This window comes from Haliotis rubra, unplaced genomic scaffold (genome assembly GCF_003918875.1).
Source record: "Haliotis rubra isolate DU_JTF1 unplaced genomic scaffold, ASM391887v1 Scf8, whole genome shotgun sequence".
Lineage (NCBI taxonomy): Eukaryota > Metazoa > Mollusca > Gastropoda > Lepetellida > Haliotidae > Haliotis > Haliotis rubra.
In genome coordinates, this window is record NW_025767523.1 from 4,444,591 (window position 1) to 4,467,815 (window position 23,225).

Below are 23,225 nucleotides of genomic sequence, written 5' to 3' on the forward strand. Positions count from 1 at the left end.
ACTATTCCGTATAAATTGCTAATATACAATCCCGGACGACGATACGATTATCTACATGCGTGACCATTACGCATATCTGCAGACACAATTCAATATCGAAATTGAACAGCAGCCTTGTTACAGCGAGTATAACTCTTAATCGTCAAAGTTTCTGAGAAGAAATATGTACAACAAGTTCAACGTTAATTCTACAATTATGACGATACATTCATGTATACAGTCTACAAGCTCACAACTTGCAAGTTGTTTATACCCTTATATATAAGGAAGTCGGAATTATATTCAAAACTGAAATTACTTTCACGACAACCAGGAAAATAACCTACCCAGCATAAAATTACAGAGCGAGATATTTCGCGCCGGAGGTTTCGCGCGGTTACCATTAACCCTCGAAACACGTGGTCACTCGGATAACTTCGGGGAAGCTACGGTGAAGACCGACGTTTATGCTAATATCAACGACGACAAGAATTTATTCAAGGTGGGTTTTTTCCCGCTACACCGGTGACATCACAGCGCGGGTATTATACAGAATCAAAATGCCTTGTTCTGATTGGACCGCGAGGGACAACGACCTACACAGAGGTCGATCTCTATTCACAGTTCAAGACTTACGTCACAAGTGACAACTATATATCAGTGAACGAGCAAGCCTCATTACAGTCCAGTTAACCTGAACATTCATGATTAGACTGCCTTTCTTCAAGTTAGAGACCTCCCTGTCAAGTTTAAGACGAGGGATCGGCAGTCAGGCGATTTTACATAAAGTTCAACGAGGACAGACACACCTGGTTGTGCACCTACATCGTCAAGGACTTCGCAGCGAATTACCTAGACGAAGATACAAGTGGATCTAAATCCACAGCGTTTCAGACTACAGCTGAATTTCATCAAGCGACTAACACAACTAGATGGTTAGTAAACCTACTAAACTTCTGTTTGGAGAATAAAACGGAAATTTCACGCCCAACCTGGGGATATGAATATAGTGCTCCAACACCTCACAAGTGAGGTTTATGAACACGCCTGGATGACATACTTGGACCCCATGATACGATGATTCTATCAAGATGGCCAGCAAGAGCACTGTAAATTTATCTCCACCAAACCAAACAGGAGGAAAAAATGCAACAGATTATTTCCTCTATCATCAACTTACGCAGAGTGAAGTCTCATGTACTATATCTCCATTTGGATCAGAACTGTCATACTACGTGCATATGCGGATGGACCTATTCCGACCCTCCATGAGCTTAATACTCATGATATTATAGCGCTAACTTCTACAATTGTTCTACACAAATGTGATTGAAATAATGGAGGGTTTATTTCTGGAAATCCGATATGGTGGTTGCAAACCATTATCTGAGAGATATCACCACCGAGGACGTCTCAGGTATACACCAATTCGATCCCATGGTCCTCGCACAACAGCTGACAGTTCCTCGGAGAAGATAAGTCAATCTAACAGATTTTTACTTATCTTATAACAATACTAAATAGCTTCATGCTATATATAATTTACTTAAGTTCCTTTTATCATCACAGTACTATGATTATTACATCATACAATATATAAGTTAACAACTCTACAGAGTTTGTTATTATATATATTTACCTTAAGTTATTCATATCTTAAGAGTAATACTATGGTTACATGATAAATGCATTAGCTAACAAACTCTACAGAGTTTTTGGCTATTTTATACATAGCTTAAGTTAATTAAGCTAACAAACTCTCTGAGGAGTTTTACTATTATATAGGTAACTTAAGCTAATTATACCTTAAGCATGGTACTATACTCATATTATTAAAATATATTGGCTAACAAACTCTAAGGAGTTTTGCTATTATATAGGTAGCTTAAGCTTATTCATATCTTAAGCTTAGTACTATGTTTATATCATATAAGTAGATTAGCTAACAAACTCTAAAGAGTTTTTGCTATTTGGCTTAAAGTATCATCATATTTCTAAGCAATATGGTTATATTATAACATGTATTAGCTAACAAACTCTACAGAGTTTTAGCTATTATATATGTAACTTAAGCTTATTCATATCTTAAAGCAGTACTATGTTTATATCATATAGGTATATTAGCTATCAAAACTCTAAAGAGGGTTTTGCTATTATATATTTAAACTTAAGTTTCATCATATTTTAAGCTTTATGGTTACATTATAACATGTATTAGCTAACAAACTCTACGGAGTTCTTGCTATTATATATGTAGCTTAAGTTTTCCTTCATAAGCTCAATACTAGGTTTATATCATAGCTAACAAACTCTAAAGGGTTGTTTTAAGCTATTATACAATTAGCTTAAGTTTTCATCATATCTTAAGCAGTATGTTTACATTATAAAGGTATTAGCTAACAAAACTCGACGGAGTTTTGTTATTATATATATATAGCTTAAGTTTCATCATAACTTAAGCTCAGTACTATGTTTTTAACATAAAAAGTATATTAGTTAATAAACTCTAAGGAGTTTATTTTGCTATATACATTTAGCTTAAGTCTAATCTTATCTTAAGCTTAGTACTATGGTTACACTATAAACATATTAGCTAATAAACTCTACAGAGTTTTTTTGGCTATTATATATGTAGCTTAAGTTAATAATATCTTAAGCACAATACTATACTCATATTGTAAAATATATTAGCTAACAAACTCTGGGAGTTTTGCTATTATATATGTAGCTTAAGTTCATTATATCTTAAGCACACTACTATACTCATATTGTAAAATATATTAGCTAACAAACTCTACGGAGTTTTGCTATTATATATGTAGCTTAAGTTAATTATATCTTAAGCACACTACTATACTCATATTGTAAAATATATTAGCTAACAAAACCCTACAGAGTTTTGCTATATATATATGTAGCTTAAGTTAATTATATCTTAAGCTCAGTACTATACTAATATTATAAAATATATTAGCTAACAAACTCTACAGAGTTTGGCTATTATATATGTAGCTTAAGTTAATTATAGCTTAAGCACAGTACTATACTCATATTATAAAAATATATTAACTAACAAACTCTACAGAGTTTTTGCTATTATATATGTAGCTAAAGCTTATTCATATCTTAAGCTCAGCATTATATCTATATCATATAAGTATATTAACTAACAAACTCTAAAGAGTTTGCTATTATATAATTAGCTTAAGTTTAATCATATCTTAAGCTTAGTACTATGTTATATCTTAAAGTATTTTAGCTAACAAACTCTAAGGAGTTTATACTAGCATATTAACAAGCTTAAGTCTATTAGTCTTAAGCATTGTATTAATGTTATATATACTTTATCATAATAAGTACATGGTAATAACCTTTTATATGGCAGCTGATAAGTTAGCAGCAGGAATTCATCAGTTCAGTGCCTTTATGAAGTTCCCATAGGGTTATTACAATCATCACAGTTCAAATCACTAATTATTAAAAATCCAAAGTATTAGATATTCCCACCTCCGTTCCAGTAGGATGCTACAAGCAAAAGAGCATGAGTCAGGATAAGGAAAAATATGTAATTTTGGAGTAAAATTGATATTTTATACTTATCCTGACTCATGAGGTCAGCCCTCCCATCCTCCCCAAATAACACTTTGGATTTCCCTGTAAATTCAAATGTTGGGCTCAGTATATGAGGAGAGAGTGAGGCACATGGGTAGAGGTGTGGCCCTCGTTCAGCTTGTGGAAAGGAGGTAACTTCGTGGTGAATACTAATTAGTGATTTTAAATTGAAGGAGCTTCAATTAGGGAGATACAAGTGTTCCACTATGTTACTTAGAAGAAGAAGACAAGCAAAAGAGCATGAGTCAGGATAAGTATAAAATATCAATTTTACTCCAAAATTACATCTTTTTTTAAAGTGAAAAATAGTATTTGATTATTAAATACTGATTGTATTTTGCAATTCATTGCCCATAGTGTAAACTACTTCATGAATATAATATTTCAAACTAAGGACGATGTTTTATAGAAAAATTTGTGATTTCTTTCCAACATGGCCTAAACAGCTGAGTTTATTCAAATACGACTTAAATATTGTTTTGATCATTAACGCTCATTAGTTAATCGTATTTTCTTCATGTAAGAGCATTAAACGTAATGAACCAGGCAATATGCCATCTCCAGGAACAAATAAGTTTTCCTAAACTGTCCATTAAGAAGCAGCCTGGAAAGAACAGAGATTGTCAACAAAGGGCATCTCTGTAAGAAGTTGAGACCTAAACAGGACATCTGTACAATTTTCTGAACTTTTCTTCTTGGTGTAATCCTCTAACCAATTCAGTCAAAAATAATACAATTGGTGTGTAAATACTTGGTCTCATTATAGGTAACTGGAGAATTGTGCCAAGCACGATGGAGGGTGTTTGTTTTTCTAATTTGTTTTAGTCTGTTAGCCAGAATGCGTCAGATTTAGTAAAATACTCCCAACTGAAGGCATTTTGTACAAACACAATTGTAGAACTCAAATTTGTCCAAAGGAGAAAAGTATTCTGATTTCTCGACGAAGGTGCTTAAAAAGTCAGCTGATGCATTATTGTAAGCATCAGGTGGAATTTGTGAAGGTTTGTGCAATGTGTATGTATTCTAGACCAGTGTATGTACATGTTTGAATTTAGACTGTCAGATTAAGAAAGGGCTTCTGTACAATAAAAGCAGCATATATTACATCGTGTTTGTTCTCATTCTGCATGAACACATCAGTAAAACACTATATATCACTCACATCTTGGTGGTTCACCTACACAAGAGAGGAAGGCCATAGTCAACACAACTACCATATTTCCTCTGATAAGCGCTGCGTCTCTAATAAGTGCCGGCCTCCAATGGAAAAAGCAACTGTTCAAGAAATAACACTGGGTCTCTAATAAGCCACATGTTTACAATGGAGTTTTCAAATACAATACCAATGGAGAATCTATATTTATTTCCATTGAAACTTAACTCAATAAGCACCACAAAGGGACACAACTCTGCACATGGATTGCACTGCCGCAAGACAACTTGTCTCTTCTTTATACCATATTTGTTGTTTGACGCAAGTCAACAATTTTCCAGTAATTTAATGGTGGTCTGTAAACAATCCAGCATGGACCAGACAATCCTGTGCTTGACATTATGAATACTGAGCCAAGCAATTCGGATTCAATGACATGCTTTAACCTGATAAGTCCCAAGAGGATCAGCTTGACACGTCATCGTATCCCAATTGCGTAGATCGATGCTCATGCTGCTGATCACTGGATTGCCTGGTCCAGACTCGATTATTTACAGAGCGCCACCATATATACTAGCCACATAAAGAAACTGTGCATTGTGCATTATCCCAGTTGATAAGTACGATAACAATGTCAAAGGTACATATGAACTTTAATGGAGGGATCATGAGACCATAAGTCGGGAGAATTTCAATTGAAAAGTCAATCACAATGACGTCACGAGTCCACAAGCGGGACAGGGGTCAAACGTCCATGTCACAAGCTCAATAACGGGTTTGTCCACCATCGGCATTGAGAACAGCAGTGCATCGACGACGCATAGAGCCTATCAATCGTGCAAGGAAGGCTTGTGGGATGTCACGCCAGATTATCTCAAGTTCTGTTGCAAGGTCAAGGACGTTATCTGGCGGATGAGGAAGACAGCGTAGACGTCGATCCATCTCGTCCCAAACATGCTCTATCGGGGAGAGATCCGGTGAATTTGCAGGCCAGGGCCATGACGTTGCAGAAAAGGAATTGCCACAGGTCGAAGAATCTGATCCCTGAATCTGATCCCACACCAGTTACGTTGCCCTGAACAATCACCAAAGGAGTTCTTTGGCGTGCTGTTATTCCACCCCAAATTATCAAGGAACCACCACCACCAAAGCGATTCCTCTCCAAGACATGTATAGGCACGTTGACGTCCATCACTATGGGAAATGTTAAACCTGGATTCGTCTGTAAAAACATTTCTCCTCCAAAACAAGGGTCTGCGGACATGATTTCGGCAAGTTTGTCGATGACGTTGTGTCAGGATAGGACGTCGTGGTCTGATCCCGTGATGACGTAGACGTTGTCGAACTGTGTTGGGGTGGATACGGCGATGTCCTGGGATGGTTCGGGCAGTCATCACTGCAGTCTGAAACCTGTGGCGAAGATGGGTCACCCTTATCCATCTGTCCTGTCTTGGCGTTGTTGCACGTGGACGTCCAGAACATGGCCGATCGATGACGTCATTTGTGTTCTGGTAGCGTCTCACCAGTGCAGAAATGGTGTTCCCGTGCCAGTGGAAATGTGCAGCCACTGTCATTGAGACATTCCCAATGGCCTCATGACGTGCATGTGAGCCTAAGGCTATGTGTTTCAATAGCCGTTTAATTTTTTGAATGATCGCAAGGGCAGGGGTTGAGCTTTCAAAAGTAACAGTATTGTGTGGCATTCATTTGCTCTGTTTCTTTCCCGGAATGCATGTGCAACAACGTATTGCACGTCTCAAGGACGAACCCACTGACGTCACAGAACGTGGCATGTGCATGCTAGTTGGATACATGTCACTAATCTCTTAGTTTTAATCCTCATGTGTCTACACAGGTTTGATCAATTTAGATTTTAAATTTTTGTATGCACAGTTTCTTTATGTAAGTTACAAAGTAAGTGTCCCCCTTGCATGTCGTGTACAAAAGCAATGACCCCCTCTCTTCCCATAATATTTAAGCTGGTATAGCTGGCATATTGCAGAGTGCAGTGTTAAACAACCAACCAAACAAACAACACAATCAAGTTAGTCACCTCTTACAAGTTTGAGTTACTTTCTACAATGAACCCTGTGCAGTCACCTCAGTCTTTCAGAGTGCAGTATCACCATTTCCATCCAGTCATGGAGCGGAGATCAGTTCATGGCTCTGTGAGCCTTATTTCCCTGATCCTGGAATAACCTGATGGGCCACTTCATATGAAATATAATCCCGGTAGACAGTGATGGGGCAGTTTAATCTAATCCAGGTTAAGTTTGATGGGCCACACAATTAGATCAGCAAAAGGTGATCATGTAAAAGGTGATCCAAGTGCAGACTTGCCCACCCCCTTTTAAAGAAAATAGTAAGATCAGCTAAAAACATAGTAAGGCATGTTAATGTCAAGAAATAAAGGAAAAACATTGCTGGTTAAAATCTTAATACATGTATAGTGTTTAATAGTAACATGTGTCGATCTAATTAACGTTTTTTGAAAGTCTTTCACTTTGAAATAAACTTTACCACCACTGTAAGATGCAAAGTTTATTGACTTATGTTTATGATGCGACTTCTTTTTTCCAGTACTTTGTGTACCGTAAATGACTCTATAAATAGCATGGGCACGCCTATATCTATAGTACTGTCGGAAATAGAAAAAAACTGTTTTTAGGCTGTTACTCTGTATCCCTAAAATTTACACAATTGCAAATAGCATATGTCGAAATAACCCACTGCGGCCTAACTGGGCGTTCAGTGGGATGCGTAATACGATATCCAGAAAAGCATGTTTACTCGTGAAATCGGGCAAAACTTAGAAAAAAACCTAAATAGCTGCTGAAAACAATAGGTCAGACTGTAGATGACAATTAGGTCGCTCAGCCAGGTATGACTACGGACCATCGACTCACCTGGCATGAAATGTACGTGCTGCCTACAGGCACAAGGGGTCAACTCAAAGATATTTTGTGCTTTTTCTTGTGTGTTGACTATGTCTCATCTATTGATTGACATCTAAAGTGTCTTTCTTTCATATAGTTCATGTTGAGATATGTAAGAGTATGAAACCCGAAAACCATAGAAACGCATCGTAGTATATAGCTGGCATGACCACCCGAAGATCAAGAGGACTTGATATTATTTGTTAATTGTTATGACGTGCCGTGTACCTCCCCAATATAATTGCCCTAAAGGATTATCTTATCTTCGCTGATATCTCTATCCCCAAGCCCCAACCCATGTTTTGCTTTTGAGACGACCCCCTGCTATCTGTTTCTTTTTATAGTGACAGTGAGACTGCATGGTAGCTATATCCTTAATAGTTTCAGCATAAAAGTTATTATTTTTTACGTCAGCTATCGTTTATAATGAATCTACGTCTAATTTCAAATTGGGCATTTAAAAAGTGTCCTTTGTAATACAATAGCGTCGCACACTAATTTGCATAAAGCCATGGTCTGTTCCAAATAAGTCTTTTTGGACTTAGAAAAAAACCGCATTGCTCATTTCTGCACTAATTTCCCCTCAGTAAAGTCCCTTTTCTCCGTTTCCTATCTCTCTACCACGGAGACTGTAGTTAGGCCGAACATAGATTAACAGATATTTCACACTTTCACATATCAACTACATAAATTGTAGAGATAAATGAGAAAATACAGTTTTTTCTATTTCTGACAGTACTTTAGTATTCTACCATTTATTTGTAGAAGTCGTAAGGAATGTCAGTATGACCGTAAGGTCGTAATTTAGCACCAAAAATAGTAAGCCTCACGCCAAAATCGTAAGGATAGGCAAGTCTGCAAGTGGTATGTGTGATGTGTGATGTGCTGCTCAAACTGAGAGAAAACTGTACTGTAATCACAAGTTCAAGATGCTTACAAAGCTTAAAGATGACTGCTAACAGAAATCTGGCAGCAGATCCATAGCAGGGTACTGTTGTTAAAAACCTTAGGGCAGAGACTACCCTAAGTCTATGTTAAGGTTTGGGAGTTTCGGTCACCTTAGCCCTAAGATCATTTTGTACAAGGGCACGAAGGATTGTAACCGTGTTTAAAATTCAACAATTAGTGCGACCAAATTTTTTTTCTCCCTTAATTGAAGCACTCAGCACTTTTGAAATCAGTCAGTAATCTTGAGAATGGTTTGTTTTCACTTTGTAGTATAATCATACATCATCGATAAATATATTATTGTGTATTTTGTAATTCTGTATAAGTGGCAATGTCTGCACTCTGTAAGCCACCTTCTAATAGACTGAGCGGGTATGGTTTTTCACTGCTATTAGCTATATTCCAGCAATATCAAGACGCGGACACCAGAAATGGGCTTCACACACTTTACCCATGTGGGGATCAAACTCAGGTCATCGGAGTGATGAGCAAACGCTTCAATTAGTTTGGGTACCCCTGCCCTGTAATTCTGTGCAAGTGGCAATGTCTGTACTCGGTAGCCACCTTTTAATAGAGAGCAAAATTACAACAAACGCTTGTTACTGCTAAGCACATGTTTATTACATGCACATGACCAAGTATAATTTACAAACGACGACCACGGCGACCTCCCTTTCTTCTGGTGCTGTCGGAGGGGGATGGGAGTAACATCCTCTGGAACATAAATAATGTCAATATTTAAATCCTGGTGGTTCATTCAAGAACTTGTCATACTGTATTTGACGTATTAAACACCACGCTCACGGAGTTCCCATATAGTTGAATGAACTGGGCTTAACACCATTTTGTACAGTATTCCACAACTAATTCGGCAGCTTAATTCGGAGGTATGCTGAAAGTGACGGAGACGTCCGACATTTACCACTTGCGCAACCCACTAAGATGGAAATGGTGCTGACAAACCCAGAACCATAACAGCTGAACCAGGATTTAAACCCACACCCTATGTACCAAGTGGTCTTTACATAGAAACTGTGACATCGTAGATGATTGGACCATCAACGCTCCCTTCTAGGCCAAGTCATCTTAATAAATGCAAAGTACCAGATCCAAACATGTACATGATAATCAGCATTTTCTTGATATACAGTCGAGCACTGTTGTCTCGATATTCATGGGACCAAGAAAAAAATGTAATTTTTTGAGTAAAATTGATATTTTATACTTATCCTGACTCATGCTCTTTTGCTTGTCTCCTTCCTCTTGCGAACATAGTGGAACACTTGTATCTCCCTAATTGAAGTTCCCTTCAATGTAAAATCACTAATTAGTACACCACGAGTTACCTCCCTTCCACAAGCGCGGGAACGAGGGCGCCACCTCTACCCATGTGCCTCACTCTCTCCTCATATACTGAGCCCAACATTTGAATTTACAGGAAATCCAAAGTGTTATTTGGGGGAGGATGGGAGGGCTGACCTCATGAGTCAGGATAAGTATAAAATATCAATTTTACTCAAAAATTACATATTTTTTCCTTATCCTGACTCATGCTCTCTTGCTTGTAGAATCCAACAGAGCGGAGGTGGGAATATATAATACTTTGGATTTTAATAATTAGTGATTTGAACTGTGATGATTGTAATAACCCTATGAGAACTTCATAAAGGCATTGAACTGATGAATTCCTGCTGCCAGCTTATCAGCTGCCATATAGAGGTTATTACAATGTACTATTATGATAAGTATATATAATATTAATACAATGCTTAAGACTAATAGACTTAAGCTTGTTAATATGCTAGTATAAACTCCTTAGAGTTTGTTAGCTAAAATACTTTAAGATATAAACATAGCACTAAGCTTAAAATATGATTAATTTTAAGCTAATTATATAATAACAAACCTCTTTAGGGTTTGTTAGTTAAAATATTTATATGATATAGACAGTGCTGAGCTTAAGATATGAATAAGCTTAGCTATATATATAACAGCAAACTTTGTAGAGTTTGTTAGCTAATACATTTTTACAATATGAGTATAGTATTGTGCTTAAGATATAATTATCTTAAGCTACATATATAATAGCCAAACTTAGTAGAGTTTGTTAGCTAATATATTTTTACAATATGAGTATAATACTGTGCTTAAGATATAATTAACTTAAGCTACATATATAATAGCCAAACTTAGTATAGTTTGTTAGCTAATATATTTTTACAATATGAGTATAGTACTGTGCTTAAGATATAATTAACTTAAGCTACATATATAATAGCCAAACTTAGTAAAGTTTGTTAGCTAATATATTTTTACAATATGAGTATAGTACTGTGCTTAAGATATAATTAACTTAAGCTACATATATAATAGCCAAACTTAGTAAAGTTTGTTAGCTAATATATTTTTTACAATATGAGTATAGTACTGTGCTTAAGATATAATTAACTTAAGCTACATATACAATAGCCAAAAACTCTGTAGAGCTTATTAGCTAATAGATTTATAATGTAACCATAGTACTAAGCTTAAGATATGATTAGACTTAAGCTAAATGTATATAACAAAAAACTCCTTAGAGTTTATTAACTAATATACTTTTATGTTATAAACATAGTACTGAGCTTAAGATATGATTAAACTTAAGCTATATATATATAATAGTAAAACTCCTTGAGAGTTTGATAGCTAATACATTTTATTATGTTGATTTAGACCTAGTATTGAGCTTAAGATATGAAGTAAACCTTAAGCTAAATATATAATAGCAAAAACCTTTTAGAGTTTTAATAGCTAATATACTTATATGGTATCAACATAGTATTGAGCTTAAGATATGAAGAAACCTTAAGCTACATATGTATAGCAAAAAACCCCGTAGAGTTTGTTAGCTAATACATGATATAATGTAACCATAAAGCTTAAAATATGATGAAAACTTAAGCCCAATATATAATAGCAAAAAACTCTTTTAGAGTTTTGATAGCTAATATACCTATATGCTATAAACATAGTACTGGCTTAAGATATGAATAAGCTTAAGTTACATATATAATAGCAAAAAACTCCATAGAGTTTGTTAGCTAATACATGTTATAATGTAACCATATTGCTTAAGATATGATGAAACTTAAGCCAAATAGCAAAAGCTCTTTAGAGTTTGTTAGCTAATATAGTTATATGATATAAACATAGTACTGAGCTTAAGATATGAATGAGCTTAAAGGTCACATGCAACGTAAAACACAACTTTGCAGATTCTGATACCTTTCGGTATTGACTTACCGAAACAAATCATCAAAAATGCAAATTCAACTTATAAAGTTGAAAAATAACGCGATGAAAAAAACCGCTTAAATCGGAGTTCAAACGTTTCACTACTTTTCCCCAGACTTTTCTGGGAATACGGTTTCAACAGCTGGGCTGTGCTCATAGCACGATGCGCGAGTGAAATAGGTTCGGCACTTAACTTGGAAGCGGGCTGTCTGGTGAATACTTTCGGTGAAGGCTTTGGTGTGAGCTATTTTCTAATGTTTTGTTGATATCTCTCACAGGCCTGAAGCTTTTATATGTTATGACAGTAAATAAACTGTTTATATAATTTCATTTGTCTATTTCACCACACGGTCTTCTTGCGAGTCACTTTCTCAGTTCGATACTTTAAAAGCAATGTCATTATTTAGCGTTGACACAATTTCTAACTGTGATATAGATATGTCGCTGTCACAGACAAAACTCAATGTCTTGTTTTATTGACACCTGTGTGTCTGCCTGCCTGTCCGCTAATGACAATACTCAATACACAACTGCGATCACTGACCACATGCAATTTGAACTTAACACCAATCAGGCTATACACCATAAACAAAACGCGCATTGATTTATGGCCCGAGTTCGGTCTCAGTCACATTATGTAATTACACAGACAGGCAGGTGTGATACTTGAACACATGACATGTTATGATGTCTGTTGATTGCAAAATGTTATACATAAAAATGAGCATGTATTTACAAAACCCAACATCTCTATATATACACACACAATGACCCGCGAAAGGCGGCATCTGCTAATGAACCAACCGTTACACTTGAGTGCACACCCACCCACCTCTGACTGGGTTCGTATCCCGGCTGCTTCGTTTCGAGGGAGTAAACCCAAGTACAAAATATTGCACTTTTGATTTGCGATTATGCGCTTATAATTTTGTTTATTTGTTTTTTCATAATCAGCAATGCATATTATATGTCATGAAGAAGTGATAATTGTGTTTTAATTATGTTTGATTTTTTGGTTGCATGTGACCTTTAAGCTACCTATATAATAGCAAAACTCCGTAGAGTTTGTTAGCTAATGTATTTTTACAATATGAGTATAGTACTATGCTTAAAATATACTTGACTTAAGCTACGTATATAATAGCCAAAAAAAACTCTGTAGAGTTTGTTAGCTAATGCATTTATCATGTAACCACTGTGATGATAAAAAACGAGCTTAAGCAAATTATATATAGCATGAAGCTATTTAGTACTGTTATAAGATAAGTAAAAATCTGTAAGATTGACTTATCTTCTCCGAGGAACTGTCAACTGTTGTGCAAGGACCATGGGATCGAATTGGTGGATACCTGAGATGTCCTCGGTGGTGATATCTCTCAGATAATGGTTGGCAACCACCATATATCGGATCTACAGTAATAAGCCCTCCATTATTTCAAATAACATTTGTGTAGATGAAATTGTAGAAGTTAGGGCTCTAATATCAAGAGTATTAAAGCTCATGGAGGGTCGGATTAGGTCCATCTGTCTTGTATGCACGTAGTATGACAGTTCTGATCCAAACGGAGATATAGTACGTGAGACTACACTCTGCGTAAGTTGATGATAGAGGAAAAAAATCTGTTGTATATTTTCTTCCTGTTTGGTTTGGTGGAGATAAATTTACAGTGCTCTTGCTGGCCAGCGTGATAGCATCATCGTATCATGGAGTCCAAGTATGTCATCCAGGCATGTTCATAAACCTCACTTGTGAGGTGTTGTAGCACTATATTCATATCCCCAAGTTGGTAATGTGAAACTTCCGTTTATTCTCCAAACAGAAACTTAGTAGGTTTACTAACCATCTAGTTGTGTTAGTAGCTTGATGATGAAATTCAGGTGTAGTCTGAAACGCTGTGGATTTCGATCCACTTGTATCCACGTCGTCTCAGGTAAATCGTTGCGATGTCCTTGTGATGTATGTATGTCTAACAACCGGGTTTGTGTCCTCGATGAACTTTATGTAAAATGTCGCCTGACTGCTGTGCCCTTGTCTAAACTTGACAGGGAGGTCTCTAACCTGAAGAAAGCAGCCTAATCATGAAGGTTCAGGTTAACTGGGCTGTAAGGAGGCTTGCTCGTTCATTGATATAAAAGTTGTCACTTGCAACCTATGTCTTGAACTGTGAACTATGCTCGACCTCTGTGTAGGCGTTGTTCATCGGGGTCCAATCAGAATAAGGCATTTTGATTCTGTAGAGTACCAGCTGTGATGTCACGGTGTAGCAGGAAAAGGAACCTTGTATAATATAGTGCGTCGTTGATATTAGAACAATCATCGGTCTTCATCGTTAACTTCCCGAAGTTACCCGAGTGACCACGTGTTTCGAGGGATTAATGGTAAACGCTGCGAAAGCTTCATAAAAATACCTTGCTCTGTAATATTAATGCTGGGTAGGTTATTTTCCTGGCTGTCGTGAAAGTACTTCAGTTTTGAATATAATTCCGACTTCTTTATATATAAAGGTACAATAACTTGTAAGTTGTCAGCTTGTAGACTGTATACATGAATGTATCGTCATAATTGTAGAATTAAAGCTGAATTTGTTGTACATATTTCTTCTCAGAAATGTTGACGATTATGAGTTATACTACGCTGTAACAAGGCTGCTGTTCAATTTCGATATTGAATTGTCTGCAGATATGCGTAATGGTCGCATGTAGATAATGTCGATATCGTCGTCCGGGATTGCATATACTAGCAATTTATACGGAATAGTTGATTCTGTGAAGATCTATGAAGCGTCGTTGACAAATTAATACAGCGGCGTTCTGTGTTGTAAATAGCCTGTGCAATTGTCTTCACGTAGGCTTATAGGCTGACATCTGGCATACAGTTGATAGACAACTTATCGCGATGTCTTGAAACGGACTGAGGAGTAGCTATATATGGCGAGTGGCTAGTATATGGAGACCTTTGAGGAGACTTCCTCGGTGAACGCCGGAGACTTCCGCTGAAGCTCTCGGTATCCTTCTAGATCTACTGGTGAAGTAGACTTGGAGCCACTTAGCCTTGCGACCTTCGAAGGTATCGAGTCAAGTCCGATTAGAATATATATATATATATATATATATATATATATATATATATATATATATATATATATATAAAACTTGCTTCGAATGGCCTCTGTGTTTAACAGGATGTGGGGTCGTGGCGCTACTCCTCCTTGGCGTCCTTGTAGCTGGTGAGGCTCTAGCTCCTTCAGCGAGGCTGCCTGGGACTTGCTGGTTCTGCATAAGTAGGGCCGAGTGGATCATCTTATCATTTTCAGAAGTGGGTGTTCACGAAATCTGGTGATAAGTGTCTCAATGATCGTTCTAGATCTATTTAGGCCAATCGAACATACGTCCTCGTCATGGATTCAACTGAACCAATTTACGATTGTAGTTCTTATTGTTGATATCGATGATCAACTTGTAGTTTTCATCGATGTCTTAAGCCTTGAAGAAGGGGTCCATGTTGTGCGTGGAAACTTCTAGGCGTGAAAGTTCGGCAATTATGGTGTCTGAACTTTGTGGCTTTATGGGATGCTATGTCTAGATTCTGTGCTACCGCAGCAATGGGCTCGTCGGAGAGTAGGGTGATAGCATCTCGCGTCGTCTTCCTTTCATCAGGTATGTCTGCGTCGTACTGCCACTCTAAGAAGGTGATGTAGACTTGTGTGCAGACTTGTGTGGTAACCTGTGAGGCGTCGATGTGGTGATGTGCGAGGAGATCGGGAGACTATTGACAGCCAGCGAAGCTCTTGAGTAGTCCCTTGACTCTGTTAAATGGCGATCTATATTCGGTGTCCTTCCCGAGTGCCTTCAGCGAATGCCTTCGCGAACGCCTTCAGCGAGCATGTAGCGAAGCTTCCTCTGCGTTCGGTTGCTGGGGAGCGGCGATTTGAGCTTCGCGAAGGCTTCCGTGAGGTCTGGTGGCTGAGTCTGCATCTAAGGATGAAGCCGAGGAATGTGATGATCTATCCGCTTGGCGAAGGCCTTGAAGGCTGTACATCTGGGTCCTTCCGTCAAGGTGGTCTGCGACTTCCTTCAGCGAAGGCTGCATCGTCTTGGCTGCTCGTTGACTGGAGGTGCCTCTAGAGTGTTGTCTAAGTTGGAGCCTTCGCGAAGGCTCCGTACTCTGGGCTGGCTGCTTCTCCAGTCTGTAGTGACCCTCCATCACGACCATGATTTGCCGTAGTAGCTTCGTCTGGGATGGTCTGCGGACGAAGTAGTCGGTGCCATCTCTGCGCTGTTAGTGGTGGGGCCCTCAGGTAAGTCGTCTGACATCAGTGTAGAGACATCAGGCTGCATGGCGATCTCTGCTGATGTCATTGTAGCTGTCACCGGTCGCTACTTGTCTCATCGTCGAGGATGATGATGATGCTGATCATCGTAGAGAATAGGATTCAGCGGCTGGAACAATCTCGGTTGAAAGTCCTAGTAGACTTCGTTGAATTCCCCTCAGAGGTCGGCGCTGCCCTGGGGTCGAAGTCTGCGTTGAGTGTTGGTAGCGGCGGGACCCTCAGGAAGATCATCGAATGTTGATCTGCGCTGACATCACTGTTGCCGACATCAGTCATTCTTTGATGTACATCAGGAATGATGATCGGCTGATCATCATACAGGCCCAAATCTGCGATGAGAACAATCTCGGCTGAGAAAGTTCTAGTAGACTTCGTTGAATACCCCTCAGTCTTGGCGAAGGGATGTCTGGGGAAGCAGGGCGCTTCTTGGGCGGCGGACTTCGTCCCACGCCTCTCCACCATTCTAGCGGAAACCCAGGCGGGAGGGTCGACCAACAGCAGTAGACTGGCGAGGGTTCAGGTGTATCAGTCATGCTAGACTCTGCATCGTGACCTATCTGCTGCGCGTCTCAAGCGCAAAGTAATTATTTATTAAAGGTAGAATTGGATAAATTAGTATCGCTTAACTGCAACGTGAATCACATGAAACATGGCGCGGTACAGCTAGGGCATATTAAATGCGGATCAGCAGCAGAATAAAAAGCGTAATGTGCAACAGTACAGAATTTTTATCAACGTAATCCACTGCAACAGCACGGCGTCCCGTGCATAAACAGTAGAAACGACTAAATATCAATATATAATTGTTGAAAGATACTAGCTAAACCTCTATAGATCTCTATCTGAGGTAACTAACTAAATATAATCAAAGGATATAGTGTGTCCGGGAGACACAGGAGCTCTCACGTCCAGCTCACTGGGCGAAGAAGGAGAGAGTGAGGCACATGGGTAGAGGTGGCGCCCTCGTTCACGCGCTTGTGGAAGGGAGGTAACTCGTGGTGTACTAATTAGTGATTTTACATTGAAGGGAACTTCAATTAGGGAGATACAAGTGTTCCACTATGTTCGCAAGAGGAAGGAGACAAGCAAAAGAGCATGAGTCAGGATAAGGAAAAATTATTGAGTTATCCGAACTTCGAGAATCCGACCAGGGCATATCAACACATACCATTTAGAAACAACAACTATCACATGTTAGTTGTGTGATTACACAAAACCCTCACTGTATTCTCAGTATGTTTTGATTCGAAACTATAATCCGTTATCAGTCGTGTTTAGTTGTAACAATAATTCCTTCTTAATTAATCCTAATTAAACAAGCTTTGTCACTAAGGAGACATAATCCCCCACCGCAAATGATCAAATCAACCTTAAAAAGTAATGAAAGTTTAAGATGAAGTTAAATGTCAACAAAAACATGACCAGTCAACCTCTCTTGATACCTTGTCTTTAGTTGTTCAAACACACAAATATTTTCAAGACAGACTTTGACCTTGACATGAATGTCATAGTGTATGAAATATGCAAAAATGGTACTAAAGAAATTGCTTATTGAAAAACATTCAAGGGAAGTCTTGAAAGTCTTTGAAGAAAATCCAGTGATTTCAGGTTAACATGCTGAAATCTTCAAAGTGTCGCAGAGACCTTGAAAATTAAGTGAAGGTCACCAAAAACGACTGGGCCCTGCACTTTCCCTAGATAAAGCTTGGTGTTGAATATGAAGAAAACCCAGTAAAGCGGTTCTTAAGATAGCTTAACATGCAGGTTAACATGCTGAAATCTTCAAAGTGTTGCCATGACTTTGAAAATTATGTGAAGGTCACCAAAATAGACTGGGCCCTGTGCCTTCCCTAGATAAGCTTGGTGTTGAATATGAAAAGAATCTAGTCAACGATTCTTAAGATATTCTAATTCGTACGGACGGACGGAGCCTAATATTATATCCCCCGTGATAATAACAAACAAGTGATGCCTAAAACTCAATTAGCCCAAATTAGTGTACTCTACCGCATCCCTTTGATTCATGCCGCACCGTGTGCAAACGTGTAGAAACAACCACAGTTCAGAGCGATACTTGCCCATGAATAGGGTTTCTCTGCAAATATCAAGTTAAAGGGGTCATTTCGCATGTTGGGACCATGAAATTCTATCGAGATATGCGAAATATTGAGACATCCGTATCGAGTTAAAAGAGCTTGCATAATGATATGTTATGAAGGATTTTGCCAGGACTGAGATGTTATATCAAAACAACTGAGATATCGAGTTATCAGAGTTCGACACAACGGTGCTCAGCTGTATATTAGACTTTCTAAAGGACATGAACAGTAAGTCAGACAAGCAATATCATGGCAGGGCACACCAGAAATATGCTTCAAACATAGTACCCATATTGGGAATCAAACACTGGTCTTCAGCTTCATGAGAGAACACTTCAACCAGTAGGACACCCCATAACCCCCAGGAAATCAATAGTGTAGAAGTAAGCGGTGGTCCGATTAAAAAAATATCGATGATTGGTCGCAGTGACTAAACGACCAAGCAATTGATCATGTTTTCTCATAATGGAAAACAAATAATTTCAGAACACTTGTTTGCATTAAAAACATTTACATGAGGTTGGTTTTATCTGTCATTAAATTTACATTTCATAAGCACTACAAGCTCGTTTCAAGTCATGAGTAATTCATCTTAAAGAAATTTATGTTCTTAACATACTAGTCATCCTTTAAAGATGTGAAATTTGCAATGGCATCTTGTGCAAATTGGCAAAAAAAAAGCCAAAAGAACTACATATTTTTCGTTATCTTTTTGTGCATTAACAACCATAACAGGAAAATTTGATAAATGATGCTAACCAATTATTTTCGATGATTGATCCATTGTAATGAGATTTTCAATTATGAGATTTTAACCAATTGCTAACACTAGTAGAACGTAATAATCTATCAAGAAAACTTCTGATCATTCTGGACAAGTCTGGAATTGGTGGGACAAATTCAGCTTTGAGGTTGACTATAGTTGCACTGATTGTATTTTATTTACCGATTCTTCCGATCTTCATACCGGAACGAGCCAGAGCTCGGAGAGCAGACTGAGCTCCAGGGCCAGGAGTCTTGGTCCTGGAAAACAAAAACAGGGTTTGTTGCACTGTGATGTTCAACGCTAAACCCTGTCAACTAACAGACATCGTGCCCCTCAGTTTGAAATCACTTCCTAAATGATATGCCTTGTAGAAAATCATTCCACAACTCCTTATGCACAAATCACAATGGCAACTGACTTCTTGTAATCTAACACTGAAGGCAATACTGCTATTATACGCTTTCCTTTTGTATATACTTTGATATACTTGTTCTTGCTCAATAATTATATGTATTTACTTGTTCCAATCACTGTTCCAACAATTTTTAATAACTCAACATCATATAACACTGTACAACGTACCTTCTACGTATTTATTATTCAACAATAAGTGTCTATGTCCTTACACCTGCTCCACATCATTACCATTGACCTGACCTGCCTCATTTCAATGTCTGCAATGGTATTTCTTGCTATTTGACATAATCAATGAACCCAACTTTTCAAGGACAGTAACAAAGAAACTGACACAAAGATGGTTGAAATTTCTCCTTGCATAATAAACAGACTGAAATTTAAGTCAAAGGGACACAACCCAACTGTTTAACAGTTATCTCCCTTGGCATGTCACTGAAAACTTTCCAAAATCCAACCTAAAAATGTTTAGAGAGGACTTAATCTGCAGTACTGCAGGAGAATTTTACTGCATGATAAATTACCTTGTACATGTCAATACTTCATTACTTTCAGATATTTGTCTCATCCAAGCAACAAAGCACAATTTAAATGCTACTGTACAGTTATGTTATGAGTACATTTACCTTTTAAAGATATCTTGGCATTATTCATCAAAATGAAAATGATACATATCAGCATTCTTTCATACTTAAAATCAATAGTGAAGTATGGATGTGAATCATCAATGTTTTACATGATAAATTTCTATTTTATCACAAAGATGGGCTTAATTATATACTTAATTACTTACACTGCTAAAAAAAAAATTGATAAATTGCATTCAATAAAAATTCACTCATAGTGATGTGGCTTGCATGAGTTCTGAATAATGCTACATTTGATAGTGCTAGCCCACTGAGATACCATGCCAAGTATTACCATGGATAGCCCTCTCTTAGTAAAAAATAAATTCAAGCTAACCAGTCCTTGTCATACCCCAATAGTGTTGGGCACAAGGCTGGGCAAGAAGTCCATCATTTAACAACCCAGGGAAGGCGCATTCACAACATGACAGAACAGGGCTCCAGATAAGGGCCGTATTGGCGTATGTACAGATATAAAATAAACATGATACTGACGTCCTATATTGAAAAAATAAGGAGTATGTACTCCTGATCATGAAAAATTATCTGAAGCCCTGCAGAAGATGCACCAGCATTAGCATCGACCAGTGAACACCATACCTGTTTCCTCCAGTGGCCCTCAACTTAATGTGCAGAGCAGTGATACCGAGATTCTTGCACTTCTCAGCAACGTCCTGTGCAGCCAACATAGCAGCATAGGGGGAGGCCTCGTCTCTGTCAGCCTTCACCTTCATTCCTCCTGTCACACGTGTGATCGTTTCTCTGCATCACATAAGATAAAAAATATATTCATCATAGTTCAAAAAGGTCTAAAAAAAAGTATGCATAGTGCTTATTACCCACTACCAACAGAAAAATGAATTAAGAGGCCTATCACCATAGAGACCAACGGGAAAAAGGTCCTAGTAAGACATCTAATAACTCTTCTAGACCATAGAGCTTAATGTGTCTGAAGATAACTTTCTCAGGGCTACCACTATAAAACCAGTAAATAACAATATTTTGGTTTGATTCTCCACAGGATTTCCTGTTGGCACATTCTCTAGTTGTAAAACATTGACTGGTTGTGTTGCAGGACATTGACTGTTGTGAGCATGTAGTATGTTCACCATGAGGTGAAATGGATTTCTGTATCATGTTCCAAACTATGTTGCTTAACCAGTGAAGTGTAAATGTGGGGATTCCAGCTTAGAACTTCAAATTCAATCCAACCAATGACAGTTTTAAGAGGTAACAAAATGGATCAAGTTGTCAAGTTTGGTGACTTGGCATGTCACTGTTTCACCCTATGGCAAGGATTGCTGCTCACAATATCGATCACTATATCTTCTGGTTCTGGCTCGATTATTTACAGCTTAGGTCAATGGTTCCAGTATTGCTCGAAAAATGATGAAAACAGCTTCTGCTTAGTTCAAGTGTTCTACTTCGGGACATCACACTAGGACACAATGTACAGTGAATGAGTGAGTGAGTGAGTTTAGCTTTATGCCGCACTCAGCAATATTCCAGCTATATGGCGGCGGTCTGTAAATAATCAAGTCTGGACCAGACAATCCAGTGATCAACAACATGAGCATTGATCTACGCTGTGGGGAACCGATAACATGTGTGATCCAAGTCAGCAAGCCTGACCACCTGATCCATTAGTCGCCTCTTACGACAAGCATGGGTTGTTGAAGATCAATATTCTAACCCAAATCTTCACAGGTCCACACTGTACAGACTCAGCGGCCAATATCTTTGGCTTATCACATTTACAGTGTGCCAGACAAAGTACATTTTAAGTACCATATTTTGGGGTCTTTTTGAAACACCATGAATTAAACTATCAACCTTCCGTCGACAAGTATGCTACAACTTATAATGGGTAACTTTATCAGGTGGTACTTTTATACTCACTTTCCAGACAGGTCAGTAACATGGACAAATGTGTCGTTGAAGCTAGCATAGATGTGTGCTACTCCAAACACATTTTCTCCTTCTTTAGCTTGGGGACCAAGTACAACTTGCTCCTGCTGTTGAGTCTTTCCTTTACGTGGAGCCATGCTAAAATTTATGTAACTTGTCGTTATTGGGGTTCTAATAAGAGCATAAATAGAAATGGCAATCATGTGGAAGAATGCATGATGAATAGATTATTTCACAATGGATTACTTTTTATCATTTAAAATATTCTGATCAATATGATAACATACTACTATTTTACCTTCTTGGACAAATCACTGTTTATAATTAATCAGGAAAGTCAACTGCTCCTTTCTTTACCTATAAATTGGAATGTTACAGGGAGTCCGAGTTTAGCATATTTAGACAAATAATCAGTGGACGTTTATCTGGGATATTTCATAAAAATTGTACTGAATTGATCAGTTGATGGCCAAAAATCATGGGACATAAAGGGGTTCATCAGAATGGTGGGGTGATTAAGGATACAGTAGCATATACAATCGTAACTAAACTGCGGACTGAAGACCCTCGAGAGATATATCAAGCAAGATCTCTGATTAATCAACACCTAATTTGATAGATAATCTGAGAGTAACTCCAACATACACTTGACCCTGCCAATTCGTTAGCTGAATGTTGCTACATTTTCAAAACCGGCTGTTCGCTTAGAAAGCAAGTGGATATGTTACAATTAGCAACATTATCAATGGATGACTGGTAATATCATCTATAAGAAACAGAACGTCCCAGAATAACAGGTTCAGAGGTAAAATATCAAGTCAATCTTAAAAATTTCACTAACGAAATTAGGGTACAGTTCTACAGTTCTCACACATCGTGACTTCACTATACTCAATAAGCAAAATATTTTGTTCTAGCCATCGGCACGGAAACATTTGGTAATCAATCTGACAATCAACGTCTAATTTATCAGACAGCCATTCTTAAGTGAAAAAATGTCGCATGATGGAGTCGATAAAATTAGGATTTCTCCCTATATTTTGGTTTTCACCTTGCGAGTCGCTGAAATCTCGCGGAAAAGGCCAATTCTCGCAGGTGCCCGAAGTAAAACGAGATTCTGATTCGTCAAATACCGGAAAAGGCCGAACCCTACCGATGTCGTTTGTTATTGTTGTAC

General features: G+C 38.0%; 1 protein-coding gene and 2 long non-coding RNA genes across 3 annotated transcripts; 1 reads left to right on the top strand and 2 right to left on the bottom strand.

Annotated features, from left to right (window-relative positions):
* Nucleotides 1-9,227: 9,227 nt before the first annotated feature.
* LOC124261392 (40S ribosomal protein S14-like) lies at nucleotides 9,228-23,206 on the bottom strand. The gene is given in 6 exon segments (XM_046695706.1): nucleotides 9,228-9,324; nucleotides 9,326-9,342; nucleotides 19,281-19,357; nucleotides 20,741-20,902; nucleotides 22,040-22,186; nucleotides 23,100-23,206. Coding segments are annotated over 5 exon segments (453 nt in total). The 5' UTR covers nucleotide 22,186; nucleotides 23,100-23,206; the 3' UTR covers nucleotides 9,228-9,273.
* Nucleotides 12,906-19,360, top strand: LOC124261396. Its single transcript, XR_006894310.1, has 4 exons — nucleotides 12,906-12,919; nucleotides 13,753-13,756; nucleotides 16,434-16,438; nucleotides 19,257-19,360. It is a non-coding gene; the product is annotated as an uncharacterized LOC124261396 (long non-coding RNA).
* On the bottom strand, nucleotides 19,566-20,734 carry LOC124261395. The gene is made up of 2 exons (XR_006894309.1): nucleotides 20,511-20,734; nucleotides 19,566-20,472 (listed from the first exon to the last, which is right to left on the bottom strand). It is a non-coding gene; the product is annotated as an uncharacterized LOC124261395 (long non-coding RNA).
* Nucleotides 23,207-23,225: the final 19 nt, after the last annotated feature.